This window comes from Onychostoma macrolepis, chromosome 02, assembly GCF_012432095.1.
Source record: "Onychostoma macrolepis isolate SWU-2019 chromosome 02, ASM1243209v1, whole genome shotgun sequence".
NCBI classification, from domain to species: domain Eukaryota; kingdom Metazoa; phylum Chordata; class Actinopteri; order Cypriniformes; family Cyprinidae; genus Onychostoma; species Onychostoma macrolepis.
In genome coordinates, this window is record NC_081156.1 from 4,789,011 (window position 1) to 4,815,775 (window position 26,765).

At 36.6% G+C, this 26,765-nt stretch overlaps 2 protein-coding genes across 2 annotated transcripts in view; both read left to right on the forward strand.

The window, feature by feature from the left end:
- Positions 1-2,818: 2,818 nt before the first annotated feature.
- rgs13 (regulator of G protein signaling 13) lies at positions 2,819-5,754 on the forward strand. The gene is made up of 5 exons (XM_058750936.1): positions 2,819-2,974; positions 3,091-3,132; positions 3,224-3,285; positions 4,526-4,692; positions 4,792-5,754. The coding sequence occupies exons 1-5, from the start codon at positions 2,904-2,906 to the stop codon at positions 4,975-4,977; spliced, it is 528 nt and encodes a 175-aa protein (XP_058606919.1). The 5' UTR covers positions 2,819-2,903; the 3' UTR covers positions 4,978-5,754.
- A 7,689-nt stretch (positions 5,755-13,443) lies between these two features.
- Positions 13,444-26,765, forward strand: part of si:dkey-119f1.1 (Structural maintenance of chromosomes protein 6-like) — a 36,003-nt gene continuing 22,681 nt past the window's right edge. Inside the window, exons 1-11 of the mRNA XM_058747876.1 lie at positions 13,444-13,562; positions 15,998-16,132; positions 16,274-16,391; positions 21,286-21,391; positions 21,478-21,614; positions 23,996-24,057; positions 24,153-24,233; positions 24,315-24,416; positions 24,586-24,705; positions 25,112-25,210; positions 26,534-26,680. Of these exons, the coding sequence (XP_058603859.1) occupies positions 16,001-16,132; positions 16,274-16,391; positions 21,286-21,391; positions 21,478-21,614; positions 23,996-24,057; positions 24,153-24,233; positions 24,315-24,416; positions 24,586-24,705; positions 25,112-25,210; positions 26,534-26,680 (1,104 nt within the window). The 5' untranslated portion in view covers positions 13,444-13,562; positions 15,998-16,000. The remainder of the gene's footprint in view (positions 13,563-15,997; positions 16,133-16,273; positions 16,392-21,285; positions 21,392-21,477; positions 21,615-23,995; positions 24,058-24,152; positions 24,234-24,314; positions 24,417-24,585; positions 24,706-25,111; positions 25,211-26,533; positions 26,681-26,765) is intronic.

Sequence of the window (26,765 nt, forward strand, 5' to 3'; positions counted from 1 at the left end):
CGCCCCAAAAGTGTGGAATTATTCAACTGTGGAATTTAAAGGGGTTAAAACCTTAAAATTAAAGAATTGCGATCAGGACTGATGTTGGAACAAAATCTATGTCAGTGAAAGCGTGTCCTCTATAAGGGCCTCTGTGTAACTTGACGCACAGGGATTAAATATCCTGACGTACAAGGGTTAAATATCCTGTTTCACTCTGTAATGCATTGTATTATAGAGATAAAAAGTGTATCAGATGCTGTTTCGTGTCAACTTTAAGTAGTGATCTGCTGTAAAATGAAAGCTCTGGTGTCATTTCAGTTCTTTTTCAGACATGACTGCAGCTGCTGGCCTTCCCTGTCACTCAGTGTGAATGAATGTCAACACACTGAAGCATTGATTTCAATAAAGCCTTAATCATCACGCTCTCCACACATCTTAATTCACATCATATTTTTGTATTTTTATACTTGCATAGTTTAAGGATGCAAACATGAGCACAAATGTGATGCAAACACAGTTCTTGCTCCAATAATCTCTATAATCATAGCCTGTTACATGTAAAACATGCAGTGAAGCAAGCAAATATTAACTGCTTGAGAGAGATTTGAATGTGATATACATGAAGAAGCTGCAGTGTGCCTGTTGTTCATGATATACAAACCTCTTGAAGGGACGCAGGGATGCTGAAGCCTATGCACAGCCTGAGTGTATTTTATGACTGTAAATGCATTCTGTTGTCCCTTCAGTTACAATTTGCAATATGTTTTGATATTGTTCCATACCAAAAATAATAACATAAAACGTGGTGCTTACAGCATATATTTAGTATATATTTGAAATATATTTTGCCTATATATACATACAGATTTGTCATAACAAGTTAAGTCTCAGGAAACAAAAAGAGAAGTGATACCGTTGACTTGAATGGGGCTTTCTGTTGTGTTAAAGTGACATGTCTCAGTAGACAATACATTGTTTTCCTCGGCAAAAATCCCTAAGCCCTGGGACCGTTTATTTTACAATTTTACTTGGATTTCTGCAAAATCAGATTTCTTATGAACCACAAGCAAATGTCCCTGCAACTCCAGGGATTAGCTAATTATCTGTTTTTGTTGTTACCTGTGCTAACCATGTCTCTGGCAGTGTTTGTGGGCAGTGGATTCGCTAGGGAGCCCCTCGAAATCACTTTCAGTGGTGGGTGGCCCTCAGTTCCCCTCTCAGTCTCTATACCCTTTTCTGCCTAGCTGCTATGCCCCTGGTTGGGGGGGACGCATTACAAGTAACACAAGTTACGTAATCAGATTACTTTTTCAAGTAACTAGTAAAGTAAAAAATTATTATTTTTTTTTTTTATTTACAAGAAAATATCTGAGCTACTTTTCCAAAGTATAATTCTTTTATACCTTTCATTGACTGACAGCTCTCCTGTGCCCATGTTGAGAGGAATCAGCAGAGGCATTGTGTGCACTGTGTAAACATGATGGATAATGTCGTTCTAGACTAAATGTGAACATGCATTTACTCATTTTACTGGCACAAAAACAGATTCAGTATTCCTCAAAATTAATTAAAATAGTGACATGCAAACTGACACAAACTCGTAACGTTAACACACACAAAAAAAAATACATTAATCCCATTTTATTTATTATTATTAAAGTGTCTTTGCTGCTGACCTTCAATGAACCAATTCAACCATACTAATAAGCTACGTTTTTTTTGTGATTGTTGGCTTTCTTCTCTTTTGTCCTATTCTTCATGCAATCCAGAATGGCAGCACAGCTGAAAGGTTTGTTTGAGCTTTTTGAATTTACATTTCCTTCAGCCTGAAGCTTATTCATTTCACTTTTGGTGTGAAAGGGCTTTTACTTCTGCCATAAATAGAACATTTTTCTATTAAAATTAAACAAACAAGCCCAGGTCAGATGAGAAAGAGTAATAAAAAAGTAACTAACGCAATATTGGTTTCTGATATCAGTAGTGAATAAGTATCTTGAGCTACCTTGAGATAACAAAACAGAGATGGCGAACTGAGATTTTGCCCTGTCTGAAAGCTGCATTTGGAAAAAGCTTCCCTAACTCTTGTATAATGTACTGTATGAATGTAGGGAAGATTTTGGGACAGCAATGGTATCATTCATGCTTGTAACCAAACTTTTTCTTTCTTTATGTGTTTGCAACTCCTTCACTTATCCTCTATCTTAGCATGAGGTTGCTAAATGGTTATTAAAAGTTATTTTGACTGGCTACAGCAACTATTACAAAGACACTATTAACACTTGCAAGGTTTTCTAAAACTATATTGTGGTAAAAAGTGTCTTCTGGTTACTTTCAGATGCCTGTTGAACATTAAATACATTTTTACTTTGTTAAGGATCGAAAATATGATACAAAAAAAATATCTTGGCACTATTTAAATAGTTTTTTCAACATGTTGCCTGCGTGATACAGTTGGCTATTGTAGCCATCAGTTCAGATGGCCAATTTCCTAAAATACACCAAAGTATATTAAAGATGGAAAAAGCAATAACACTTGCAAACAAGACGTGCATATCAAAAAAGCACAGCCATTGTTTGTTGGCTAAACACAAACACAGAGCTTGTATACAAAAGATCTGATGCAAAAGTCAGCATTTGCTTATCTGCCCGTGAACTTTCCAGTCTGATTTGCATCTTTGCATCTACACAGCCGTGCTGTAGCTGCTTTCATAGATAGAAACACTATTGCGCCTGTCTAAGCTAGTTAGCGTCACCCCAAAAACTTCCTCTTTCATTGTGGTTAAGTGATAAGCCTACTACATGCATGACGCCAAGACAAGACGGTATAAAAACAGTTGTGAGAACAAGCCCGCTCTTATTAACTGAAATAACCGAAGCACAACAGCACGCCAACACATATCAGCACCAGAAAAGTTTTTAAGATGCCAACCATATTATCATCTTCAACTGAAATAAAGAACATGAATAAGGAGGATAAACCAGTCAGTCCCAGGTAAGTGTTGTTTATTGTTGCAGTTACTTTTGAAATGTGAGTTAAAAACAGTATGTATATCATGGAACTGGTGCTTTTGTCATACATATTTAACTGAAAAAAATCTCCCTCCTCAGGAGACTAGACAAGTGGCGGTTTCGTTGCCTGTTGACAGACAAGTAAGCTACTTTCATTTTAGTTTTTCTCTTATAATCACTATTGTGTTAGGATTGCATTTGAACATCCACTCATTATGCTTTATTCAAACAGACTGAGCCCTAGTGAGACTCTGCTGTGGTCCCAGTCATTGGAAAACCTTCTTAGATCCAAATGTAAGTGGCATACACATAATTAACTATTGAATCTAATACGCTTGACATTATGCACACATACTTGTATGAATTTTGGATTCATAATACATGTTATCACAGCATTCACGAACACTTCTTTTCCATTGTGGTTTTAATTGATGTTATGTAGGTCAGGGCAAAAACGTACAAACAAAGCTTACACTGTTTACTAGATGGTCAGATAGTTGGATCAAGCAGCTGACCTGAACTAGTGGTATATGTATGCAAAAGAGTAGAGAAAAGCAGCTTCGGTTTTATTAAAGCTGTTTGGACACATAAACCACACATAAGAATGTAAATAATAATGATAATTCAAAAATATACTTTTATTTAGTGTGCAATGAATTGATCAAAAGTGACAGTCAAGATATTTGTTATAACAGATATTGAAATAAATGCTGTTTTTTTTTGTTCATCAAAGAATGCTTTAAAATTAAGTATTTCACAAAACTATCAATCAGCACAACTGTTTTCAACAATGATAATAATAAGAAGAAGCAAATCAGCATATTAGAATGTTTTCTGAAGGATCATGTGACACTGAAGACTGGAGTAATGATGCTGAAAATTCAGCTTTGCATCATAAGAATAAATTATATTTTAAAATATACTCAAATAGAAAACAGTTATTTTAAATTGTAATAATATTTCACAATTATTACTTTTACTGTATTTTTTTATCAAATATATGCAGCCTTTAAAAAAAAAATTTTTTTTTTAATCGATGGACCACAACATTTTTAATGGTCTATTTTAATGGGGGTTTTTTTGTTTGTTTTTTTCTGTCCAGTAGTTGTTGTAAAACCGAAGCTGCTTTTGGCTTTCAGTTTGTTTTTTAGAGATCATGTTTGCATACATACATTTCTTGGTTTGGATTTTTTTTCTTCTGTATATATATATATATATAGTGATAGAGAGCAAAAATATCTCAAAGCTTGGAATAAATCAAGCAAAGATGTTTATTTATTATAAAGATCAAGCACCTTGACACCAAGTGGTTAAAATTCATTTTAAAAATGGTTCTGTTCTGAGAAAAGCACTTTTTTTTTGTAGCTGCCACTTGATATTTTTTATACTCATTTTGTATCCACTGTGATTAAATTCAGTTTTCAGAGTGATTTATGTGTCTAAACACTTACTGAGGCCCAGTGGCTGCTGCATTGATGTAAAATGGATGCATTTACATTGAGCAACAGACTAACCCTGCGGTTTGTTCTTATAGATGGCATGGCAACATTCCACACCTTCCTCAAATCTGAGTTCAGCGATGAGAACATTGAATTTTGGCTGGTATGCGAAGACTTCAAAAAAATCAGGAGTTCCTCCAGACTATCCTCAAGGGCCAAGAAGATATTCGAGCATTACATCAAGGCAGAAGCTCCCAAAGAGGTAAGAACAGTGTGAACTGAAGAAGATCTCCGTGTGGTTTTATTAATCGATAGAGTAATCGATCAACGTCAATATGATTCTCCGTCAATCTCTCCTCAGATAAACATCGACCACGTTACGAGAGAGCTTATCAAGCAGAGCGTCCAAGCTCCTACCAGAGTGTGTTTTGATGAAGCTCAGAGGATTGTCTATGGTCTTATGGAGAGGGATTCTTATCCCAGGTTTCTTCGCTCGGACATGTACAGATCACTTCTGGAATCAGTCTCACAACGGATTAAGGTCTGAGAACATCTTGAATGAGGGACTTTAGGACTCCAAATACATCTGTGGGACTGTTGGAGCAATGGACAAGATGGCCGTGGAGTAATCAGGCTTTGTGGAGATTCAGGCCTGGACTTGGGTTGCACTGGACATTGTGATCCGCAAAAAAGCTTGAATAAGCTATTGTTTATATGTACTGTATTACACTGCTCTATTGTTCTGTGTGGCTGTGAGATATACAAAGACAAATGAGCTTTCTGTACAGCTCACCTGTGATGAACTACAGGAGATCTGAAACATGCTGCAACCACAGGAACACCATATGGACCTTATTTAACTTTATTACTTTGATGAGTGTCAAATCTGGTTAGCATGAAATGCCTTGGGAATAATACTAATGACATTTTCTTTAATATTAACTCATTACGCAATAGGCAAAAACTAATTGTTGGACATGAAATGATCTGTAAACATACAATGTACAGAGCACATGTAAATCCCACCGTTTTTGTGTCCAGTGGGGAACTTATGGGAATAATATGTTATAACATATATAATATGTATAACACACCTAGCCATTTCAATTTTTCTACGATTTCTCAGTTGGATATTATTTCAGGAGGTCAACAAGTAATATAAAAAGTTTGGCTTGTGTTTCCTGGATGCATCAACTCCTGATTTCTGAATGGCAAATTAATGAGATAGACATGTTTTTAAAAAAAACATGTGAGATCCAGATTGTCTGGATGTTCATTTTTAAGAGCCGTTTAATAACTTAATAAACACAACCGTAAACAGAAAGTCATTCGTTGTTGTTGTTTTGTTTGTTTGTTGTTTTTTGTTTTTTTAATTTGGTGAGGCCTAAAAGATTCATTTGAAAGTCAAAACTTAAAGGTATAAATATCTCTCCATCAGATAAAGATAATACTAAACCAAGTGACATTTACTTAAAAGGAAGTTACACTTCTGCAGCAAAACTATTGGTAACACTTTATTTTAAGGTCTCTTAACTAGTTGCTAATCAGCATGCATATTAATAGAATAATAGCCATTTATTAGTAGTAATTAAGCACATATTAAGTTTTAAATGTTAATATGGCCGCACTTTAGTTTGGGGACAAATTTACACAATTAAATATCTATTAACTATGACATTTGCCTCAATAAACTCCTAGTTTGCTGCTTATTAATAGTTAGTAAGGTAGTTTAGTTATACACTCTCAGAAATAAAGGTACAAATTATTTGAACCTAATAGATATAAAACTGTACCTTATGAAAAGGTACTGCCCCAGTGACAGCTTTTGTAGCTTAATTTCTGAGAGTGTGGGGTAGGATTAAGAGATCTAATATATGCTTTTTAAGTACTAATAAACAGTCAATATGCTAGTAATATGTATGATAACTAGTTAATAGTTAGAAAATGGTTCCTAAACTAAAGTGCACCTTTAAAACAACTGATAATCTGTTCACTGAAAAACAAAATAGTTCAAAAGTTCTGATAAATGATGCCATAGCATCATGTGTGTGTGTGTGTGTGTGTGTGTGTGTGTGTGTGTGTCCATATATATATATATATATATATATATATATACTGTATATATATACTGTATATATATACTGTATATGTATGTATGTGTGTATGTATATATGTATGTATATGTGTATATATATACATGTACATATGTATGTATGTGTATATATATATATATATTACTGTGATGATTACAGATGCTCAAATATTTTTTGGGCCACAGCCAGCACATCAGACATTCAATGCAAAATTTTAGGGACTTTTCTTTAAAATGAAAAATATATATATATTTTGCCATATGTAATCTGAAGTGTAATAAACAGATGTAGTTATAAGAAATTTATATTGGACATCCCCTTCAGCATGCTGCTTTCTGTTTCATGACCGAAAGTTTGTGGGGGGAGGGGATGGGGTAACATCACATGATGACGCCTGACTTTCTGTCACCACTTCCCTATTTACACAAATAGTGTGATAGTCACTGTACTCTTTTCAAATATCACAGACAAACAGGAAGTTGACAAATCCACTCAGTACCCCTCAGCTGGAACAAAAAATAATCACATCACACACGTACTGTCTGGTTTATTTTTTCCTATAATGCTCATTTGGAAAAATTTTCATTTCCTCTGTGAGAATATTGCAGGTTTTATGGCTGGTCAGGTGCTCTTTAAAAATTCTGGGTAATTTACTTACCATTGTCTTTTACTGTTTAGCACAATAAGCAGCATATTGTAAATTACTTTATGGTGTGTGATTCTTTAGAAAGGGATGCATAAAATATGTCAATGTCATGTGGTTTGGAAAAAAAAAAACTTTTATTAAATATCACCTTGATAGTGAAAAATCTGATAAAAATATGTAAGGAATCTGTGACAAGAGCATATAAAGACAGCACCATTAGGCAGCATCTATTGACTCATAACTGGTTAACTGTAAGTTACCTTACCATACAGTCATAGCCAAAAATATCGGCACCCTTGGTAAATATGATCAAAAAAGGCCGTGAAAATTAATCTGCATTGTTAATCCTTTTGATCTTTTATTTTAAAAATTCACAAAAATCTAACCTTTCATTGGATAATAAGAATTTAAAATGGGGGGAAATATCATTATGAAATAAATATTTTTCTCTAATATACACTGGCCACAATTAACGGCATCCTTTTATTCAATACTTTTTGAAACCTCCATTTGCCAGTTTAACAGCTCTGGATTTTGTCCTATAATGCCTGATGAGGTTAGAGAACACCTGACAAGAGATCAGAGACCATTCCTTCATCCAGAATCACTCCAGACCCTTTAGATTCACAGCTCCATGTTGGTGCTTCTTCTCTTCAGTTCACCCACTCATTTTCTACAGGGTTCAGGTCAGAGGACTGGAATGGCCAGCAGAAGCTTGGTTTTGTGTTCAGTGACACAGTACTCAGTGACCATTTTTGTGATATTTTTGAGGTTTGTGTTTGGATTATTGTACGGTTGGAAGATCCATTATAAGATTTCTAACAGAGTCAGTCACTTACTGATTTTTTATCTGTTGGTATTTGATAGAATCCATGTGTCTAAAAAAAGATGTCCAGGACCTCCAGCAGAAATATAGGCCCACAACAAAAAATACAGCAGTATATTTCATTGTACACATGGGGTACTTTTTATCCCTGTGTTCAAACCCATCTTGAGTGTTTGCTGCTAAAAAGCTCATTTTTTAGTTTCATCTGACCATAGAAGCCAGTGCCATTTGAAGTTCCAGTCGTGTCTGATAACTGAATATGTTTGTTTTTGGATGAGCGAGGAGAATTTTTCTGGAAACCCTCCCAAACAACATGTGGTGATGTAGGTGCTGTTTGACAATATTTTTTTAAGGTTTTCTGACCCCGAGACTCAACTATTTTCTGCAGTTCTCCAGCTGTGGTCCTTGGAGAGTCTTTAGCCACTCAAACTCTCCTTCTCACCATGCATTAGGATGATATAGACACACGTCCTCTTCCAGGCAGTTTCGTAATATTTTATGTTGATTGGAAATTCTTAATTATTGCCCTGATGGTGGAGATGGGAATTTTCACTGCTCTAGCTCTTTTCTTAAAGCCACTTCACTAATTTGTGAAGCTCCCCAGATAGCAACATAGTTTTGGCCCAGATTCGGCCCACATCTGGCCCGTGTGAAATCCATGCGGGCCAGATGTGGACCGGATCTGGGCCGACACTGCTTGCTGTCTGGGCAGTTATCTTTTGCTGCACATCATAAATATATTCTTTGGTTTTTCTCATTGTGATGGATGATTAAGGGAATTTGGGCTTTGTTTTCCCTCCTATTTATATTTCTGTGAAACAGGAAGCCATGGCTGGATAATTTCATGTTCATAATCACCCTGGAGTGCTCAAAATCGTGAATATGAATGGGAATATACTTCAGATATTTTACTCATAAGAATTTCTAGGGGTGCCAGTAATTGTGTCCAATGTGTATTTGAGAAAAACATTTAACATTAACGTTTAGGGAATGAATACATTATGACACATTTAACTAACAACAATTTATTGATTACTTAATCTATGAATCATATATAATGTCCATTAGTTGCTGACGCAGTAATCATTAATAAATTGTTTAGTTCTTCATGAGTTATACATTAACTCATGATTATCTATGCATTAGTTAAGCATTATTTAATGCATATTTGTGCACCCGTATTGTAAAGTTTTACCGAACATACATTCATAAAGTAAAGATAATTATTAGATTATCAAATAATCACCACCAAACTGCAAAATTAATTGTTTCCAAACAGGTTTCCAAGACACTCCCCCTTCTGCTACTAACAGTTAGCCCGCCCAAGACTCACACCATTGGCTGAGAGAAGCCAATAAGTTTTCTGATTAGTCAGCAATTACTTTCTGCATGTGTATGTGTGTGTGTGTTAAAGGATTAAAGGATTTTTAGGCTGCATTAATTAGGTCATCCGGAACTGGAAAAACTTCCCGTAATGCCCAATGTACTTGTTACATTGTAAGAAGAATGGCATCTACGCTAATATTAGTCTGTTTCTTTCTTATTCCGAGGTCACCGTAGCCACCCGATCCAGTCTGTATCCAGATCAGATGGTCACTGCAGTCACCCGGATCCAGTCCGTATCCAGATCAAATGGTGGATCAGCACCTAGAGATGACCTCTACAGCCCTGAACGTCAGCATAGATCAGGACACCTAGATGAACCCCAGAGACAGATCCCCAGTGAAGACCTTGTCACCTAGACAGCCATCGGAACAAGACCACGGGGACCAGATGACTCCTCTGCACAATCTGACTTTGCTGCAGCATGGAACAAACTGCTGGTTTGTCTGGCCAGAGGAGAACTGGGCCCCCGATTGAGCCTGGTTTCAATGTTTTGGTTCCTTGCCGCTGTCACCTCTGGCTTGCTTAGTTGGGGATACTTAATTTCCAGCGATATTGTCGACTTGATTGCACAGACACTATTTAAACTGAACTGAGCTGGACGATGACTCACTGAACCACTGAATTCAATGATGAACTACATGTATGAATTTGTACAATTGCATAATGGTCCACCCCAGCTTCACATTTGGGTTACAATCCTAATCCACATTTGGGCATATGCAGATTGTATAAAAATTCATATGAATTCACCACCAATTCACCAAAACATAAAATAATTACAAATTGCCATGAGAGCGTGTTGTTAAAAATGCTTATAATAGCCATAAATCTGGCACTACTCCAGGATTCGTAAAGTTACATTTTACTGGTGATGTGCGTGTACTAATGCGTCATCATAATACATGCTCACACTGACACGCTTTGTGTGTTTGAGACGTCAAAGCAGAGGTTAAGTGTTCAAGCGCACACGCAAGCCACATCCTTTCATGATTTCATTCTGTTTGATCTACTGATATCAAAACAGCAAATGGAGGTCGCACGATTTGGAAAGGACAGCACATTTAAACATTTTCGGACCTGACAAAGCACGTAAGCAAAACACTTGTGCACCACAAACACAATCTTTTCAGGCATCTAATACACAGTTGCAAATCTTGGACATAGAGATTCATAACAAGTTTCTGGGAAAACCCAAAAAATCTTGAGAGGAAATCTACACTTATTGATTGGCATCAGTTATAAAAGATAAAGGTTGTAAACTAAAGGATCTTGAGCCTCTTGTTTGTTTTCTTTCAGACTGTTTCAGACATGCCAAGGTGGATCAGTGGGTTCAGTCTCTTGAGAAGCTTTTTTTTTTTTTTTTTTTGCTTAAGTTTTCTTAATGAATCTAAGCATGATAATAACACATGGCTCCTTAAAGAGGCATTCATTAGTGTCTCAATGCTTTTAGACACAACACTGCCATCTACAGAAATAGTTATGAATAAGCATCTATGGATTTTATGTAAACTACTGATGCTAGTGAGTTTTTGAGTTTTTGAGAGCGATATTAATACCCGTGCCTGTCCATCAATAACTCTTTCCACCTTGCTTTTCTTTTGTTGTTTTTTGTTTTTTGGTCTTTGTCTTTGTCAGCCTTTCTCTCTTCTGGCTTCAGACTTTCTCTGCTTCTTTGGCCTTGGTTCTGATTCTCCCATTGACTTTACTGGTAAAGCATGATAAGTCAGTTTCATTATCTAAGTTTCATGCTTTGCATCACTACTAGCACATCTTAGACCTTGACTTTAATGCAGATGAAAACCAGACTTTGAAGAATAAACTTAGTCTTTACAATGGCACACACTGTATATAGGCCTAGATCACAGACTTTTCATCAACTCGCAACTTTCAAAACTGTTTTATAGAATTTTTGGTCTCCTAAAAGTCTTTCTCTCTGTCTGTCTGTCTGTCTGTCTGTCTCTCTCACTTTCTTTATAAAGATAGCCTAAGTTTTTATTCCTGTCAGAAATTAAATATGATGCTACCCTGGTCTATAAGTTTAAGTATTATTTTCGAAGTTTAATAAAACAACAATGTTCATTATTTTGGTGTACATTCACACACACACAAAAATAAAAAATAAATATATATATATATATATATATATATAAACATTAAGTTTGCTTCATCCATTGCTAATGTTTACTTTATAGTTTAATTGCCCCATTAAAATAGCCTACATTTAATATATTAAGTAATTAAAATGTAGGCTAATATGCACATGTCTGTCTATTAATACAGGTGATAATGAACTACAGACAATAGTGATTATTTTTGTGGCTTTGCAAAGAATCATAACAAAGTATGTCAAATGAATATGGTAGCTATAGACATTTTATGACAGACCAGTCTTAAAATGCAACAATGTGTAACAATAACAGTATTATATCATAAGTAACAAGGAGTCTATGCTCCATCTCTATATACACTAGGGGGTCCTTGGCTTGTACAAGGTTGAAAGCACAACAGAGAATCTACAGCCTGATGGAGATGAATGCCTGTCCGTGATTCTTTCATTCATTTATGCAGGAGTCTGTGCATCCTGGAGGATGAGTGGTGACTGACAAATTTTGTGTTGAGCCTGGAAACTGCAAATGAAATTCTGACACCGAGGCACTAACTGGCCCTGGGTCAGCGAGACACTGCAGTAACTCTAAAGTATCTAAGATGTCCATTAGACTTGACCAGAGGAGGTCTGACGGTACTGCAGCCCCAACATTGTGATCTTTGGTCAGTAAGTTTATTCCTCTTTCAGTAAAGTGACATTCTGTGCAAAGCAGAGCGTTTTGAGAAGTCATGCTGACAGTTTGCTAAGAAACTGACTGGCTGTGTTTTTAATCTGCAGCAGAATTATAATAAAATTATAATAAAATCTGAATTATACAAAATTATTTTTCATGAAATATATGTATTCAGTTATTTCATTAATATATTCACAGTTTTAAAGTCGGCTAAGGCTTCTTTTCCAGTTGTTAATGCATTTACCCAAGATGGGTAAAAGATACTGTACCAATCTTTGTCCAGAGCCCAGAGTGGTGCTTGGTATCAAGTCAGAATTAATGCTTGTCAAATCAGTATCTGTAGACTGCACGTTAAAAGAGCTCATGCCTTCAAAGCATTGGTTTAAAATAAAAATGTGGTCAATAGCGTCATCTAGTGGAGAGTAGCTTACATTTTTTTTTATTTGACAGGCACTTTATTGAAAAGCTACTGACATTCAATGTATAGGCTACATATATTTTATCAGCTCATTTTTACCAGTTTATATTGTGTTGTATTAGATTAGATTAGTTTTAAATTTATGGAGTCACCTGACCAAACGTGTTGCAAATAGGCAAGCGCATTGTTTTAATGTTTTGGTCATTTAATCATCAAATGCTAGAATGCTAAATGCTTATCTGCTTTTTTTTTTTTTTAACCGAGTCTTTTGAAAAGGAGTTGCTATGTTATGGCAACTCCAGATGGCAAACAAACCTTACAAAAATACTGCACAAAACTGCTAAATGCATTAGAAACTGTCAAATGTTATTTATAAGTAAAAAGTTAAAGTTATTATTGAGCACTTTGGGTGGTTATTTGAGTATTTTAAGAACTCATAAAAAATATTTCACACTATATTTAAATCAGTATTTTGAGTATTATATATATATATATATATATATATATATATATATATATATATATGGGTTTGGTGGATTATTTCAATATGCAACTGAATAAAAAAAAATAGCCTAAATAAATCCCTATCTCGTACACATTATGGTTTAAAACAAAGTTGTGAAAAGTAGACATAATCTTTTTATTAAATATACTTTTTTTTAAGAGAAACACAGATCTATAATAGAGAATATTTACAGATATGTGATTAGAAAGGATATTTTTGTATTCTTCCTTCGCTGAATTGAAAAATTTGTTTATTCGTATGTTTCACACACTTTTTTTGAATTTCCTTCTTTATGACACTCGTTTGTGATTTAATTACTGGATCAGGATGTTTTTGAAAATACATTCATTTTTCACCACTCACCTTCCTACCTCTTGGCTGTGAGTTATCTGATTGGTGGAGACAAGCCGGAAGTGCCCTGACGCCATCGCGCTCTGACTGAGCAGTCAAAGCGCGCGAGGAGCAGGAGGGTTTACTGGTATGTTGCGTCTGTTTCACACACTTGACTTTTGACATAAAACTTGACAAAAACACCATACTCTCTAATATATATCTTCCGCTTTTCTGTTCTACGTGTCCGCAGTCGTTTTTAGGAACTAAGTTAATGGTATCAGCTTTTAAAGTCTGTCGCCTGTCCGTCAACATTTTAGCAGAAAGCGAATTTCAACGTGACATTAGTGTTTATAAAACATAAGTAATGTTGCACCTGCCCAGTATCTCACAGTAAATTTGCTGTATTAAAGTTTCCGAAGTCGCCTCTATCGATGTCTCAAGTGGTTTCGTTTTCATGTTTTGATTTAATTTAACGTTACGTTTTCGTTTTGCGCTCAAATTGTCTGTCAGTAGCCTATGATAAACTAACTATTTATGTTGAATTGTGTTACTGAATATCTGCTCTTTCGTTATGCAACATGCATGGCACGACCTACGAAAGAGCAAAATGATTTTCTGTGGAAACACCCGCGATGGCATCAGTTGTCACTTTTCCTTTAGTGGCTTTGTCTTGGTTTGTGTGATCGTGATCAGTGTTGTCAGATATGTGTGACAAGGCCAGCTCAATGTCAGATAAAAATCAGAACAATACCAAAACATGTTAGTCATTTTCAGATTTCTTTTTGTAGGCTTACTGTAACGTTACAATGCTAGTAACTGTAATAAACATATGATGTTTCTGCTTATACTATTTTATATGTAAATTTACCATGTTATAATCAGAACCACTGTTGATTTGTCTGTTTTCTTAAAAGACATATCCAGCCTACACTTGGCTATTTGTCAAACATTCTTATAATAATAGTAATTTCTGTGATTATCAAACCCTCAAATCACAAGACAACCTAAATGCGGTCCACCTTTGCTTTAACAAATGCAAATTTTGTAATCTTGATTGTGACAACTAAAAGGAAATTACAACTTTTTATCTCACAATTCATATTTTTGTTTCTTGCGATTCAACTTTTTTTTACATGTGGCTGAAACAGCAAGTATGAGATATACATTTGGAATTGCAAGTAAAAAAAAAAGAAGTCAGAATTATGAGTTTATACCTCACAATTCTCTTTTTTTCCCCTCAGAATAGCAAGAAACAACATCTGAATCGTGAGATAAGAAGTTACAGTTACCTTATTTAAAAAATGTTCTTGAAGGAACATTCCTTGTTTATTTATTTATTATACATCTTACTGTGAACAGTTTGTCTGTGCATCTGTTTAATTTTTAAATGTATTTATTTTTAATCAAAATGTCATAACTGGATCTTTCTCTGGTGACACATGCAGGATTTCTCCAGTCATTAATGCCTGGCTCACACTACAGGATTTTTTGCCCGATTTAGCCCCGATTTCCCCCTCCCGAGAGTCGGAGGGAAAATCTTGTCGAGCACCTCAATCGGTCCCGATGTTCGGCGCGGGTTATCTGGTAATGTGAGGCGTTCACCAATAGAACTTTGCACCTCCCGATCCTCTAGCACACAAATCGGGGCCGCCCCGATCATATCAAACATGTTTGATATTTAGGATTTAAATCGGGGTGATGACAGCTATATGATTACGTCAGCACTTATAACAGCCAATGCGCGACCGCAAAACAGCTGCTGTACGGCTCCGTTGAATAGTGGAGACGGAGGAAACTGCTTCTTGAAGTTTTGTAGTAACACGATTGTCTGTATAATATGTCGAACACGTATCACAACCGACGATAAGGAGAAAGAGAAGCGCAGTTTTGAATTTGAAATTCGTGGCGCATCACACACTACAAGATATTATTAAGATTATCATGCCAGAGGGAGCGCCTCACGTGATCTCACGCAGCAGCTCGTCAGCAATGTTTACATAATAGCTAGCATTATCACCGGGTGAGTGAAAGCTGCTAGTATGCTAGCTATTATGTAAACATTGCTGACGAGCTGCTGCGTGAGATCACGTGAGGCACTCCCTCTGGCATGATAATCTTAATAATATCTTGTAGTGTGTGATGCGCCACAAATTTCAAATTTTGTAGTGTGTGCATGTTTAAGATTTAAGGGAAGATAATCTGCAAAGATTCTCCTTATGTGTGTGCTGCAACCAGATTTCATAATCGGTTAGGATTTTAAAAATCCTGTAGTGTGAGCCAGGCATTAGTCTGCTTAAACCAGTGCAGTGCAGTTCCCACATTTCAAAATCCAATCAACAGCCGATGCATCAAGCTTAGTCTCTGCCCTGCATTTGTACTTTTGTGACTTTAAGTGGTTACATTCATCTAATAAGATTTGGTGTTAATCGTTTTTAAGCTAAAACTACAGACTTTATTTGCAAATGTACAAATTCCCACTTGTGGTTTGACCTCTGATTAAGTGACGTGGCAGTGTGATGACAATCAGGGATATAAATGACTGTGTGTTTATTGTGAGTGATAAATGTTTGATGTTTATAGGAGATGTCGAAGAGGAAGAGCAGTAATTCAGGGCAGACGCCTGATAAGAGAACCCGTTTGTCTCAACCCGAGCCCACTGAAGAGGATGAAAAGGGCTACTTCAGTTCAGGAGATGGCTTGAGCACATCACAGAGTGTAAGGCTTATCCAGCACAGTACAACTGTCTCGACTGCTCATTTTTACTATAAAATACCTAATGTGTAATACCTTATACACATTCTGCATAGACTTTTGCTTGTGATGTCCTCATACACATGTCTGTATGTGTGTTTTCAGGTCACAGGTGAAGTGGGCATCATAGAGAGTATCTCTCTAAGGAACTTCATGTGTCACTCGATGCTTGGTCCCTTTGCGTTTGGTCCAAACGTTAACTTTGTCGTAGGAAACAATGGAAGTAAGTGCTTCTTCATATTTAATTTTTAGTTGCATGAAAATAGATTTTTCTGTATGGTGTCAATTTTAAAAACCTGAGTCATGGCAATGTTTTTAGTAACTATTTTAGATTCAAGATCCAGACTACTTGTTTGTCAGTCTGATGATTCCTCCATTGAATGAACTCATTGAACCCATTTGATGTTGAAAATAAAGTATCATACATGTTATTCACTCTTTTTTTAGCCTTGATGTTTTCCTCACCAGTTATTGTTTTTTTGAGAGTGAAACAGAATATGTCACTTGACTTGTCCAGTTGAACTTTCAAACATTCAGCCTTGTCCGTATTTGCAGTTCTTTTTCAAATGACATTGTAGTATTTTAAAATATTGTAATACATAGTGCTAACATAAATATGTGCCATAATGTAAAAATCAAGAATTAAAGCATTATCCAAAGACTTAAGGGTTAGTTCACCCAAAAATGAAAATTCTGTCATCCTCACCCTCATGACATTCCAAACCCGTAAATTCTGACCTTCGTTCATCTTCAGTACACAAATTAAGATATTTTTGATGAAATCCGAGAGATTCCTGACCCTGTGTATATATAGCAATGCAGCTGAAATGTTCCCAGACCCCGAAACGTATTAAGGACATCAGTAAAACAGTCCTTGTGACATCAGTGGTTCAACCCCAATTTTATGAAGCTAAAAGAATACTTTTTGTGCGCAAAGAAAACAAAAATAACAACTTTATTCAACATGAGCGTGAATAATTAAAGGGGTCATATGATGCGATTTCAAGTTTTCCTTTCTCTTTGGAGTGTTACAAGCTGTTTGTGCATACATAAGATCCCTGAAGTTGCAAAGACTAAAGTCTCAAACCCAAAGAGATATTCTTTATCAAAGTTAAGACTCTGCCACGCCCTCCTAAAACGGCTCATTCAGACACGCCCCCACGTCTACATCACTGTGTGGGAGATTTGCAAAATACCGCCCAAACGTATATGCAGTGAAAGAGGGCGGGACTTTTATTCTTGCTGTAGTATTGTTGCTGCCGCCGGCGTCATGTCGTGGAGACGCTGTGTTTCTTTGTGAAAGCAAAACTACTTTGTTTGGGCTTTCAAAAGAGGACACAATTAGAAATCAGTGGTTAAGTTGTATTTACAACACTGTTCCAGAACAGTTCAACCCAAGTATTAGAGTGTGTGCAGCACATTTTACGGAGGACTATTTCCTGAACCTGTGAGAGTAGCCTGCCAGGACAGTCTGGTGCTTCTGACTAACAGCCTGTAAGTATGTTTTCATATTTAAAGAATTTGCCACTGACTATTCAAACGCGAGTTTTGAGCAGTGTAGAGTAGTGCTTGTTGTTTATTGTTTCTCCGATCACAAATGCAGACATGGTAATGTTTACGAGGCACGATGCAACGTGACGCGTAAAAAGACAGTATAAGTCATTATAATCAGTAATTATGTCCCCACTGGATACAACAAATGCCTCGTTTGTAATGGGTTTTATTGTTTTTGTGTCGTCACGCCAGGTCAGGGCATCACAAAATGGTTAGGGGCGTAACATTTCCGTCTCACGCTTGAGGTATTCAGCCAATCACAACGCACTGGATAGCTGGCCAATCAGAGCACGCCTCGCTTCTCAGAACGATGAGCTTTGTAAAAATCGGCACGTTTCAGAAAGGCAGGGCATAGAGGAGCGACATTAATGTACAGTATGTGGAAAATAATGTTTTTTTTTTAAACCTTAATCTGCATAAACACATTGCATTACACCAAATACACAAAATAATGTTCTTTTTAGCAACGTCATATGACCCCTTTAATTTTGTGTCCTAAAACCCGTCGGTCATTGGGCTAGTTTGTTTGATGTGTTCCACTCACCGGGCTCACGTAGGCGGTAGTTTGCCTGATTCAACATGTTGAATTGGCATCAGCCGTCGCGGACCGTCGATGAGAGAGAGAACTCTGATTGGATGTTCAGTTTAACGAACGAGTCCCTGCAGGAGAATTAAAGCAAAAGTGATTAAAAAGCGGGCAGGTGAATGAAGGCTGCACAGACAAAAAGCTGTTTTTTTGATGTGACATGATCTTGCCCAAGCATCCCAATATGCAAATGTTTTCATAACAACGAGCTGCTTAAAATAATGAAAGTTATCAACGTTACTGATATTCAAAATGGTAAGCAAGCGCTGCTTTGTTTACGTTTCATATATCTGCGTTTATATAATGGTTTCTCCATTTGAATAACGAATATTTACTATTGATAGCTGCTGATATAGACAGCTAACTCCTCTCACGCAGGCACAGAACGCACGTGTTCAGTTTGCAGTCGGCTGTAGTCTGTGTGCAGTACCGCAGCTCCCTATACGCAGAGTACGCAGTTTGCGTAGGGTACCATCTCCCAAGGGGGCACCATGCCAGTTGCTCAAAAAAAAAAAAAATCTTACATATACATAAATAAAAATATAAACATGAACACATATATCATTATTAAAAAAAGCATTTTACGGTGAACACAGTAGGCAGCAGGCTAAGCACACGTGACGTGCCATTCCCGCATCCACTCGCACCTCATGTTTGCGGCAGAATGCAAATGATCATAATTTATGGACAACTATACCCGTGAAAAGACATCAGCAATCCGGCGCCGAGAAAATAAAAATAAAAAAATGAAGCCCGTGCATCACTTTCAGGTAGGCTACATTCATAATCCTGTGAAACTTTTTTGGCTGACGTTAATAACGCGTTTTAATGTCGGTAATAATTTAACCACCAACAACGCATCTAATATTTTCCCTTACGAAACTTAGCCATGGTTTTACTACAAATAAAACCAAAAATCATTGTTCTTGTAACCATGGTAACCACAAATTAACCATGGTTTTGTTACTTCAAATAATAGTTTACAAAGAAGTACTAGGATAATATTTTTTTGTGGTTATAAAAACAGACCTAAGCCAACATCAGCCGTGAAATTACTTAAAATGCATTATATAAAAACAATGAGGCAATAATGATTGGTTAATTAATAATTATATGGTTTCATTGAATAACAATGTTAAAATACATAATGTAATACAAAATAAACATGTACATTACATGTTATTACCTGTAAAGGGCACCAAAGGCCTGGTAATTGCTGCTGTTACACTTACAGGACGATCAAGTCCTTGTTTAATACAGACCAAACAGCTAATTCAAATATCCACTTAATATTTAATTTTTGGCCACCTTTTTGCGATAGAAATGCTACAGCCTCTATAATTTAACAAATAACAAAAACATGTGGACATCACAACCCTTTAAACAATTTACTATGGTTTTATCGTAGTAAAACTGCTTAATTTTCTTTTGCGTGATTTCTGAATGCTTGAGACTACAAAAATCAATCGGACTACTGTAAATTGTAGCTGTAGGTAACTGTCTAGAGCTACAACTGTAATTTGTAAATAATGTAATTTAATTACAATTTATTTACTTTTATATTTTATTAAAGTTCTATATTGATCCCTATTTTTTTTTTACTTCCATAATATTTGACAGAGGGGGCACAACAATACAATTCTGCTTAGGGTACCCGTTTGGCCAGCAGCAGCCCTGTCTGTGTGGTGTGTTCACATGCAGCTTTTTTGTCCGACGCGAGGCGACAACACCATCGGCTTGCGTCGCCGCTAGTTCTTTGAGGTTGGCTTGGCTTAATTAGTTAGAGTCTGACTTGTAACCCGAAGGTTGCGGGTTCGAGTCTCAGGTCCGGCAGGAATTGTCAGTGGGGGGAGTGAATAACCAGCGCTCTCTCCACCTTCAATACCACGACTGAGGTGAGACCCTTGAGCAAGGCACCAAACCCCCAACTGCTCCCCAGGCGCCGCAGCATTGGCTGCCCACTGCTCCGAGTGTGTGTGTGTGTGTGTGTGTGTGTGTGTTCACCATACTTGGCCACACATCACTTCACTTTTCACTTTAAGCAGTAAAATAGGTACACCACAGTCTGGACCACTAGGGGGCCACAGAGCCCTGATTGGGGAACATTGCAGCCATAAAAGTGTGCACTGTGCCTCACAGAATTATTTCTTGCATCAAATTATAAGAGGTCACTAAGTTTGAACCTTGATCAACTGACAGCTGTTTGAAATAAACTAATTAAAGGAACAGTTCACCCAAAAATTTGTTTTATAAGATCCCAATAAAATATTTTTATCACAAGTACAAGAATCTTTTGTATGTACAAAAATATTGTCCTTTTTTATTTTGAAAGTAAAATTTTATGAAATATGTGTACATATGTTTTATTTATTATATTATATTGTTGATGTATAATTTGTATCTACCATGTAATAGCCAGTGAAGTTTCAATGTCAATATATTTAAATACAACAACCAACTAACCACCCAAAAATGAATATTTGCTGAAAATGTACTCACCCTCAAGAAGTTTTTTCCTCATTGGAACAGATTTGGAGAAATGTAGCATTACATCACTTGCTTACCAATGGATCCTCTGCAGTGAATGGGTGCCGTCAGAATGAGAGTCCAAACAGCTGACATCACAATAATCCGCAAAACAGCTAAAGACTTTCAATTAATGTTTTTTTTGTTTTGTTTTTTGCATATTTGTAAAGAAATCCATTGTTAAGGATTCACTGCAGTGGATTCATTGGTCAGCAAAATATGTAATGCTAAATTAATGGGTGGGGGGGGGGGGTGAAGTACTGTAGTTATCTGTAATTTGGATGATAGATTACATAATCATGTATTTTTAAATAGGCATATAATTACCTACAATAAGAAGAAAACATATCAAGGGACACAGTTTTGTGACAGTGGTTATTGCTTGTTATCAACGTTGGCAAAGTTTTTATGGCTTTTATTTATCGTTGTTTCATTTGTTTTTGTGTGTTAGGTGGAAAAAGTGCCGTGCTGACAGCTCTGATTGTAGCCCTGGGCGGTAAAGCTCACACCACGAACAGAGGCTCCTCACTCAAAGGATTTGTGAAGGAAGGAGAGAGGTACGACACACCTATCCGGATTTCTCTGCATGTAGTCACAGTCTATTTATGGTCTCTCACACTGTTTTTGTTTCTGGAATGTATAGTTCTGCAGATGTGTCCATCACTCTGAGGAACAGGGGTCGTGATGCGTATAAGCCAGAAGTGTTTGGCCAGTCCATCATCGTAGATCTTCGTATCTCCAGCGAGGGAATGCGGACATATAAACTAAGAAATAAAACAGGTATACTTACAAATACAGAACCATTTCACCTTTGGGTACTCACTTAATTTGGGTAGTTTCAATTAAGACTGTGAGTTAAAGACAAAGTTTATCCAAAAAAAATTGTCATCATTTAATCACCCTCGTGATGCTCCAAACCCATAAGGTCCTTGTTCATGTGCAAAACATAAATAAGGATATATTTAATGAAACCTGAGAGATTTCTGTCGTTCCATTGAAAGTGCATTCGCCCAAAACCTTTGACACTTCAAAGAGTTCACAAAGATATTGTAAAAATAATCCAATCAACTTGTTTAAAGGGATAGTTAACCCAAAAATGAAAATTACCCCATGATTTACTCACCCTCAAGACATCCTAGATGTATATAACTAGGGCTGGGTATTGAAAACTGGTTCCATTTTAGAACCGGTTCCAAATTTCCAAGAACCGATAAGACGCGTGCATTTCGATTCTACTTAACAATTCCTGTGTTCGTATTTTAATGTAATTCAAAACGATTTAAGTGCATGGAAAGAACTTGCGCGCTGTTTGCGTGCAGCGCACAAGCCTGAAGCGTGAGCACAGAGAACAGCGGTCTCGGTGCAGGTTCCCGGTTTGCATCCTTTCTCGAGCCGTTCCTTGCATTTCACTGCAGAAAAGGTTGTTCCGAACCGGAACTGACTTCTTTCATATTTATCGACCAGTATGCAGAAAACTACATCAGTATATCATCATAAACGTAAACATGAACATGAACAGATGAGAAAGAAAATGCACGTGTACAATATTTTTAGATCTGTGTGCGTTCAGTGTTAAAGAGACAGCAGCCTAATAAACGCACTGCCTGTCATTAATGTTAATCAAAGAACAAAAGAAAGTCATTCACTGATCTTGACTGAATATCTTTAATTAATCTATATTTTATTCATGAAAAGAAAATTATGCAGTATTTTTAAACTTTTAATTACAGTTTCTGTACCTGAAATTTGGTTCAGTTGTATTTATTTATGCTTTTGCAAATTGATTAGTTTGTTCCTATTTTATCACTGTTTACTTGTCTTTAACACTAACATTTTATATAAGTCTACTTGTTTTTGCTGTGGTATTTTTGTTAAAAGCATAGGCAAAACTTCCTCTTGTAAGTGTTCTGTAGGCTGCTGATGTTATTCAGACTTTGACTTCTAAATGTTTGACTTCATTTTTTTTTTTTATATTGGATTTTTTATCTAATTGGAATCAAAACTAGGAATCGATAAGAATCGAAATCGATAAAATTCAAACGATACCCAACCCTTTATATGACTTTCTTTTTTCAGACAAATACAGTCAGAGGTATATAAAAAATTGTCCTGGCTCTCCCACAGTTTATAATGGCAGTGATTGGGGGTCGAAATTTTGAAGCCCAAAAAATACATCCATCCATCATAAAAAGATGGCTCCAGGGAGTTAATAAAGGCCTCCTGAAGCGAACCGATGGGTTTGTGTAAGAGAAATATACATATGTAAAACTTTATGAACCGTAATATCTGGCTTCCGCTAACTGGTGTGCGCGCATTCACGAGAGAGTGGCGTTCCAGCGGATGATGTAGGCGTAACGTTTAACTCCGGTGAGAAGTGACAAATGCAGAAGCACAGAGGAGAGAGCAAAACAAAACACTGGTCATGAATTAGAAGTACAAAATGAGGATTTGGTAAGAAAAATGTTGGAGGATTTCGATATAAGCCCAGAAGAAACTGGTTTTCCTTTGTTGTAAACAAACAGTACTTGGTTCTCGCGAAACTACCCTTTTTTTTTTTGCTAATTTTGTAACAATTTTAGAGCAATTCAATCTTGACAAGGCAGTTTATATTTACATTTAATAGAGATACATATAACAATTTCAGTTGAATTTGTTGCATGTTGAAATGTTGCTTTAACGCTTTCCAAAATAACGTTCGTGTCTGTGCTCTCGTGACAGTAGGCAAGTGAAGATTTGCTGAAGCGCTTGTAATTAAAGCCAGCATCTAATTCTTTCCTGATGTGTAATCGACAGCCAGTTGAGTCAGATATGCTCATGTGCACAACATATGTGGCATCTGTGGTGCTCCGCCGCTTTTGCTTTAGATTGGATATCAAGTACCAAAGTTGTCAGTCATACCAAATTCGATGGTTTCATGCCCAGTATTTTACTGCAGAAAACACACTGTGGTTGGTACGAACCATGTTTATACTCTTTAGTGAACCTGTATTTGTTGTAGTCTGGGTTATATTTATTTTACCTTGCATAGTTTTGTTCATGGGGTTTGAGGATGAGGGCAAGTCACGCAACCTGTCCATGGTGACATCTGCCTAATTTGATTGGTTTCTACCACATGACAGATGAGTTGGCACATAAATCTGACAAATTGATTTGTCTCCCAGGTCACTTAGTGTCATCAAAAAAGGAGGAACTGATCTCCATTTTGGATCACTTTAACATCCAGGTAAGGCTAAAGATCCTCTCAATTCTCTAAATGTTTGCTAACAAAACTATTTAAATGATCTGTTTTGATTTATCTGATTGTTTTTTCATACTCAGGTGGACAATCCAGTCTCTATCCTAACTCAGGAAATGAGTAAACACTTCCTCCACTCCAAAGGAGAGGGCGACAAATATAAAGTGAGACTTTGTGTGTGTTTGTGCATTTGTTCCTCTCATAACAAATACAAACTTGAAATTTGCTTTGCTCTTTTTCTTTAGTTTTTCATGAAGGCCACTCAGCTTGATCAGATGAAAGAAGATTACACCTATATCATGAAGACCAAGACCATGACCCAGAATACAGTGGAGAAGCACAGGGAGGTGAGTGCTGAAATAATCACATTTACATAGTGGTTTATGTAACTGAACTGAAGTTATGTATTGGATGGAGCAGCTTTGGAAACCGTATCTGATTTGATTGCTAAACTAGATGCTCTTTATGATTTTCTTTCACTCTCTGACTTCTGGCACACCATTTCTTCTCACACAGACTCTACAAGAGCTGAAGAGAAAGTACCGTGAAAAAGAAGAGCGCTATAAAAGTCTGGCTTCACTTGATGAAATGCAGCAGAAGTTGGATGAGCTGAAGAATCAGATGGCCTGGGCTCTGGTTAGGAATCACTGCCAGCATAACATGAGCTGTGACTGCGTGGCTCAAATAAAAATGAACACAACAATAATATCATTTCCTAATCAGATTTTATCACTTTCATATTATAATCATATAATCTTTGTAAAGGTATTCTGTGGTTTTTATACTTTTAAGGGCACATTTCTGTTGAGTTGCATGTAATGTACAGCCTGACCAGTCTGATTGACAAACGAATGGATTTTTTAATTATTCAGTCAGAATGACTCAGAATTCATCTGTTTTAACCATTGTAAACAACTCATTCACTGATTGAACCTGAATCATGAATTATTTATGGTTCCCATCTCTAGAAGATCACATGCTTCAAATATCTCATAACCGAAGATTGTGGCCTAATACTGAAATGTATGTCCATGTACATCAGGTGGCAGAGGTGGAGCAGGAGATGAAGCCAATGACAGAACGAATCACAGCTGAAGAGAAGGCCACTGTCAAATTTGACCAGAAGGTGGAAGAGTGGGAGGTGACTGAATATTTTCTGAAGTTTCTGTGGTCCAGTTTCCTCTAGTATTCATGAAGCCACATATTTGACTACAAGATAGTTTGGGCCAGATTTCAGCTTTTCCTGCCTAAGTAGGTGTTTTTGGCTAGAATGAGACTGATGTTTAAATTGTAAGTCGCTTTGGATAAAAGCGTCTGCAAAATGACTAAATCTAAATCAGTCAAAATAAAAACATTTAACACTTTAGGGGCAGGTTTAGCAGAAAACATTATTCCACAGTATAGATTCAGGTAGCGTCATTGGCATGGGAAAAAAAACCTTTACATTTCCAGAGCACTGGTTACATAAAATTACAGATACTTTTACACACACAAAAAGTTATATAAAGTGAGAAAGGACAGGCAAAAAAAAAAAGTATGAAATGAGTGTTGATGTTATTGTGCATTTGGTGGTCCTGTTGCACAACACCTGGCAGCTATGTTTGCGCTTGCTGAGGTTTCTCCTCCTAGCAGATGTGGGAGTTTATACTTGATATAGACTGACATGAAAAAAATTCAAGTAATGGCACAACAGTCAAACTCTTGTATTGAAAACACCTAAAACATTTGTAAAAATGATTTTCAAATAACCTACTACAAAGTGCTTAAAACAAAAGTTGAATAATGTTCAAAGATTTGATGCTGCTAACCAATCAATTTCTTTATCAGACATGCTCAAGAGTTACTTAAAAACAGCCAATTGGATTGAAACGGCCAATTTTGCCTTGTTTTCATCTCATTTTTACAATAAGATTATTTCTCAACACATGACCAATTTATAAGTGCAATGGCACTATTTTGGGTTGTCAGCTTTTTTATTGCATATTAACACTAGATGCACAATCAGGTTTGGCACACCAGGATTTCCTGCTATTGTAATTCTTACTGTGTTTTGATGATAATGAGAAATACTCAGAAATCCAAAGAAGAACAGCTACAGTTATGCAGCTTACGGACATTAATGGGCTCATGGAAAGTGTGAATAATATTAGGATTTATTCATTTTTTTCCATAATGGCATAGCTTAGTCCATTTGCAAAAGTAGGTCATTTGCTAGGACAATGCAAACAAAAATTTGCTCTTGGCCACAGTAGAATCATGACTTTAACGGCATTGATATTCTAGCTTCCATACTGCCATCTTTCAGCAACCCTCAAAGCTTTTTGCTGGAATTACAGAGCTCTGTTGGGATGTGCACAGCCAGCAGCCCTAGTTATTTTATTGAAGAAATACTTAGTGAAAATCTAATTTTGTTTGATTCACGGTAATGTGCAGTGTGTCTATTTTGGGTTTTGCTTGTTTGTAGGGGAAAGTTCAGGAGGCCAACGGGATATTGGGACAGTTGCAGGATCAGCTGGAGGGTGTGACGCAGCGGATGCAGCAGCTGCAGCCACAGTGCGTTGAACTGAAGAGCCGAGCACAGGCGCGCAACCGAGATCTCAAAGCCGCTGAGGTGCACAATCACAACACCATAAGAAGGGAAATAGGAAACTTTATGTGCTCAATTCTCAGTGCTTTTTGTTTTTCATTTTTCTTGG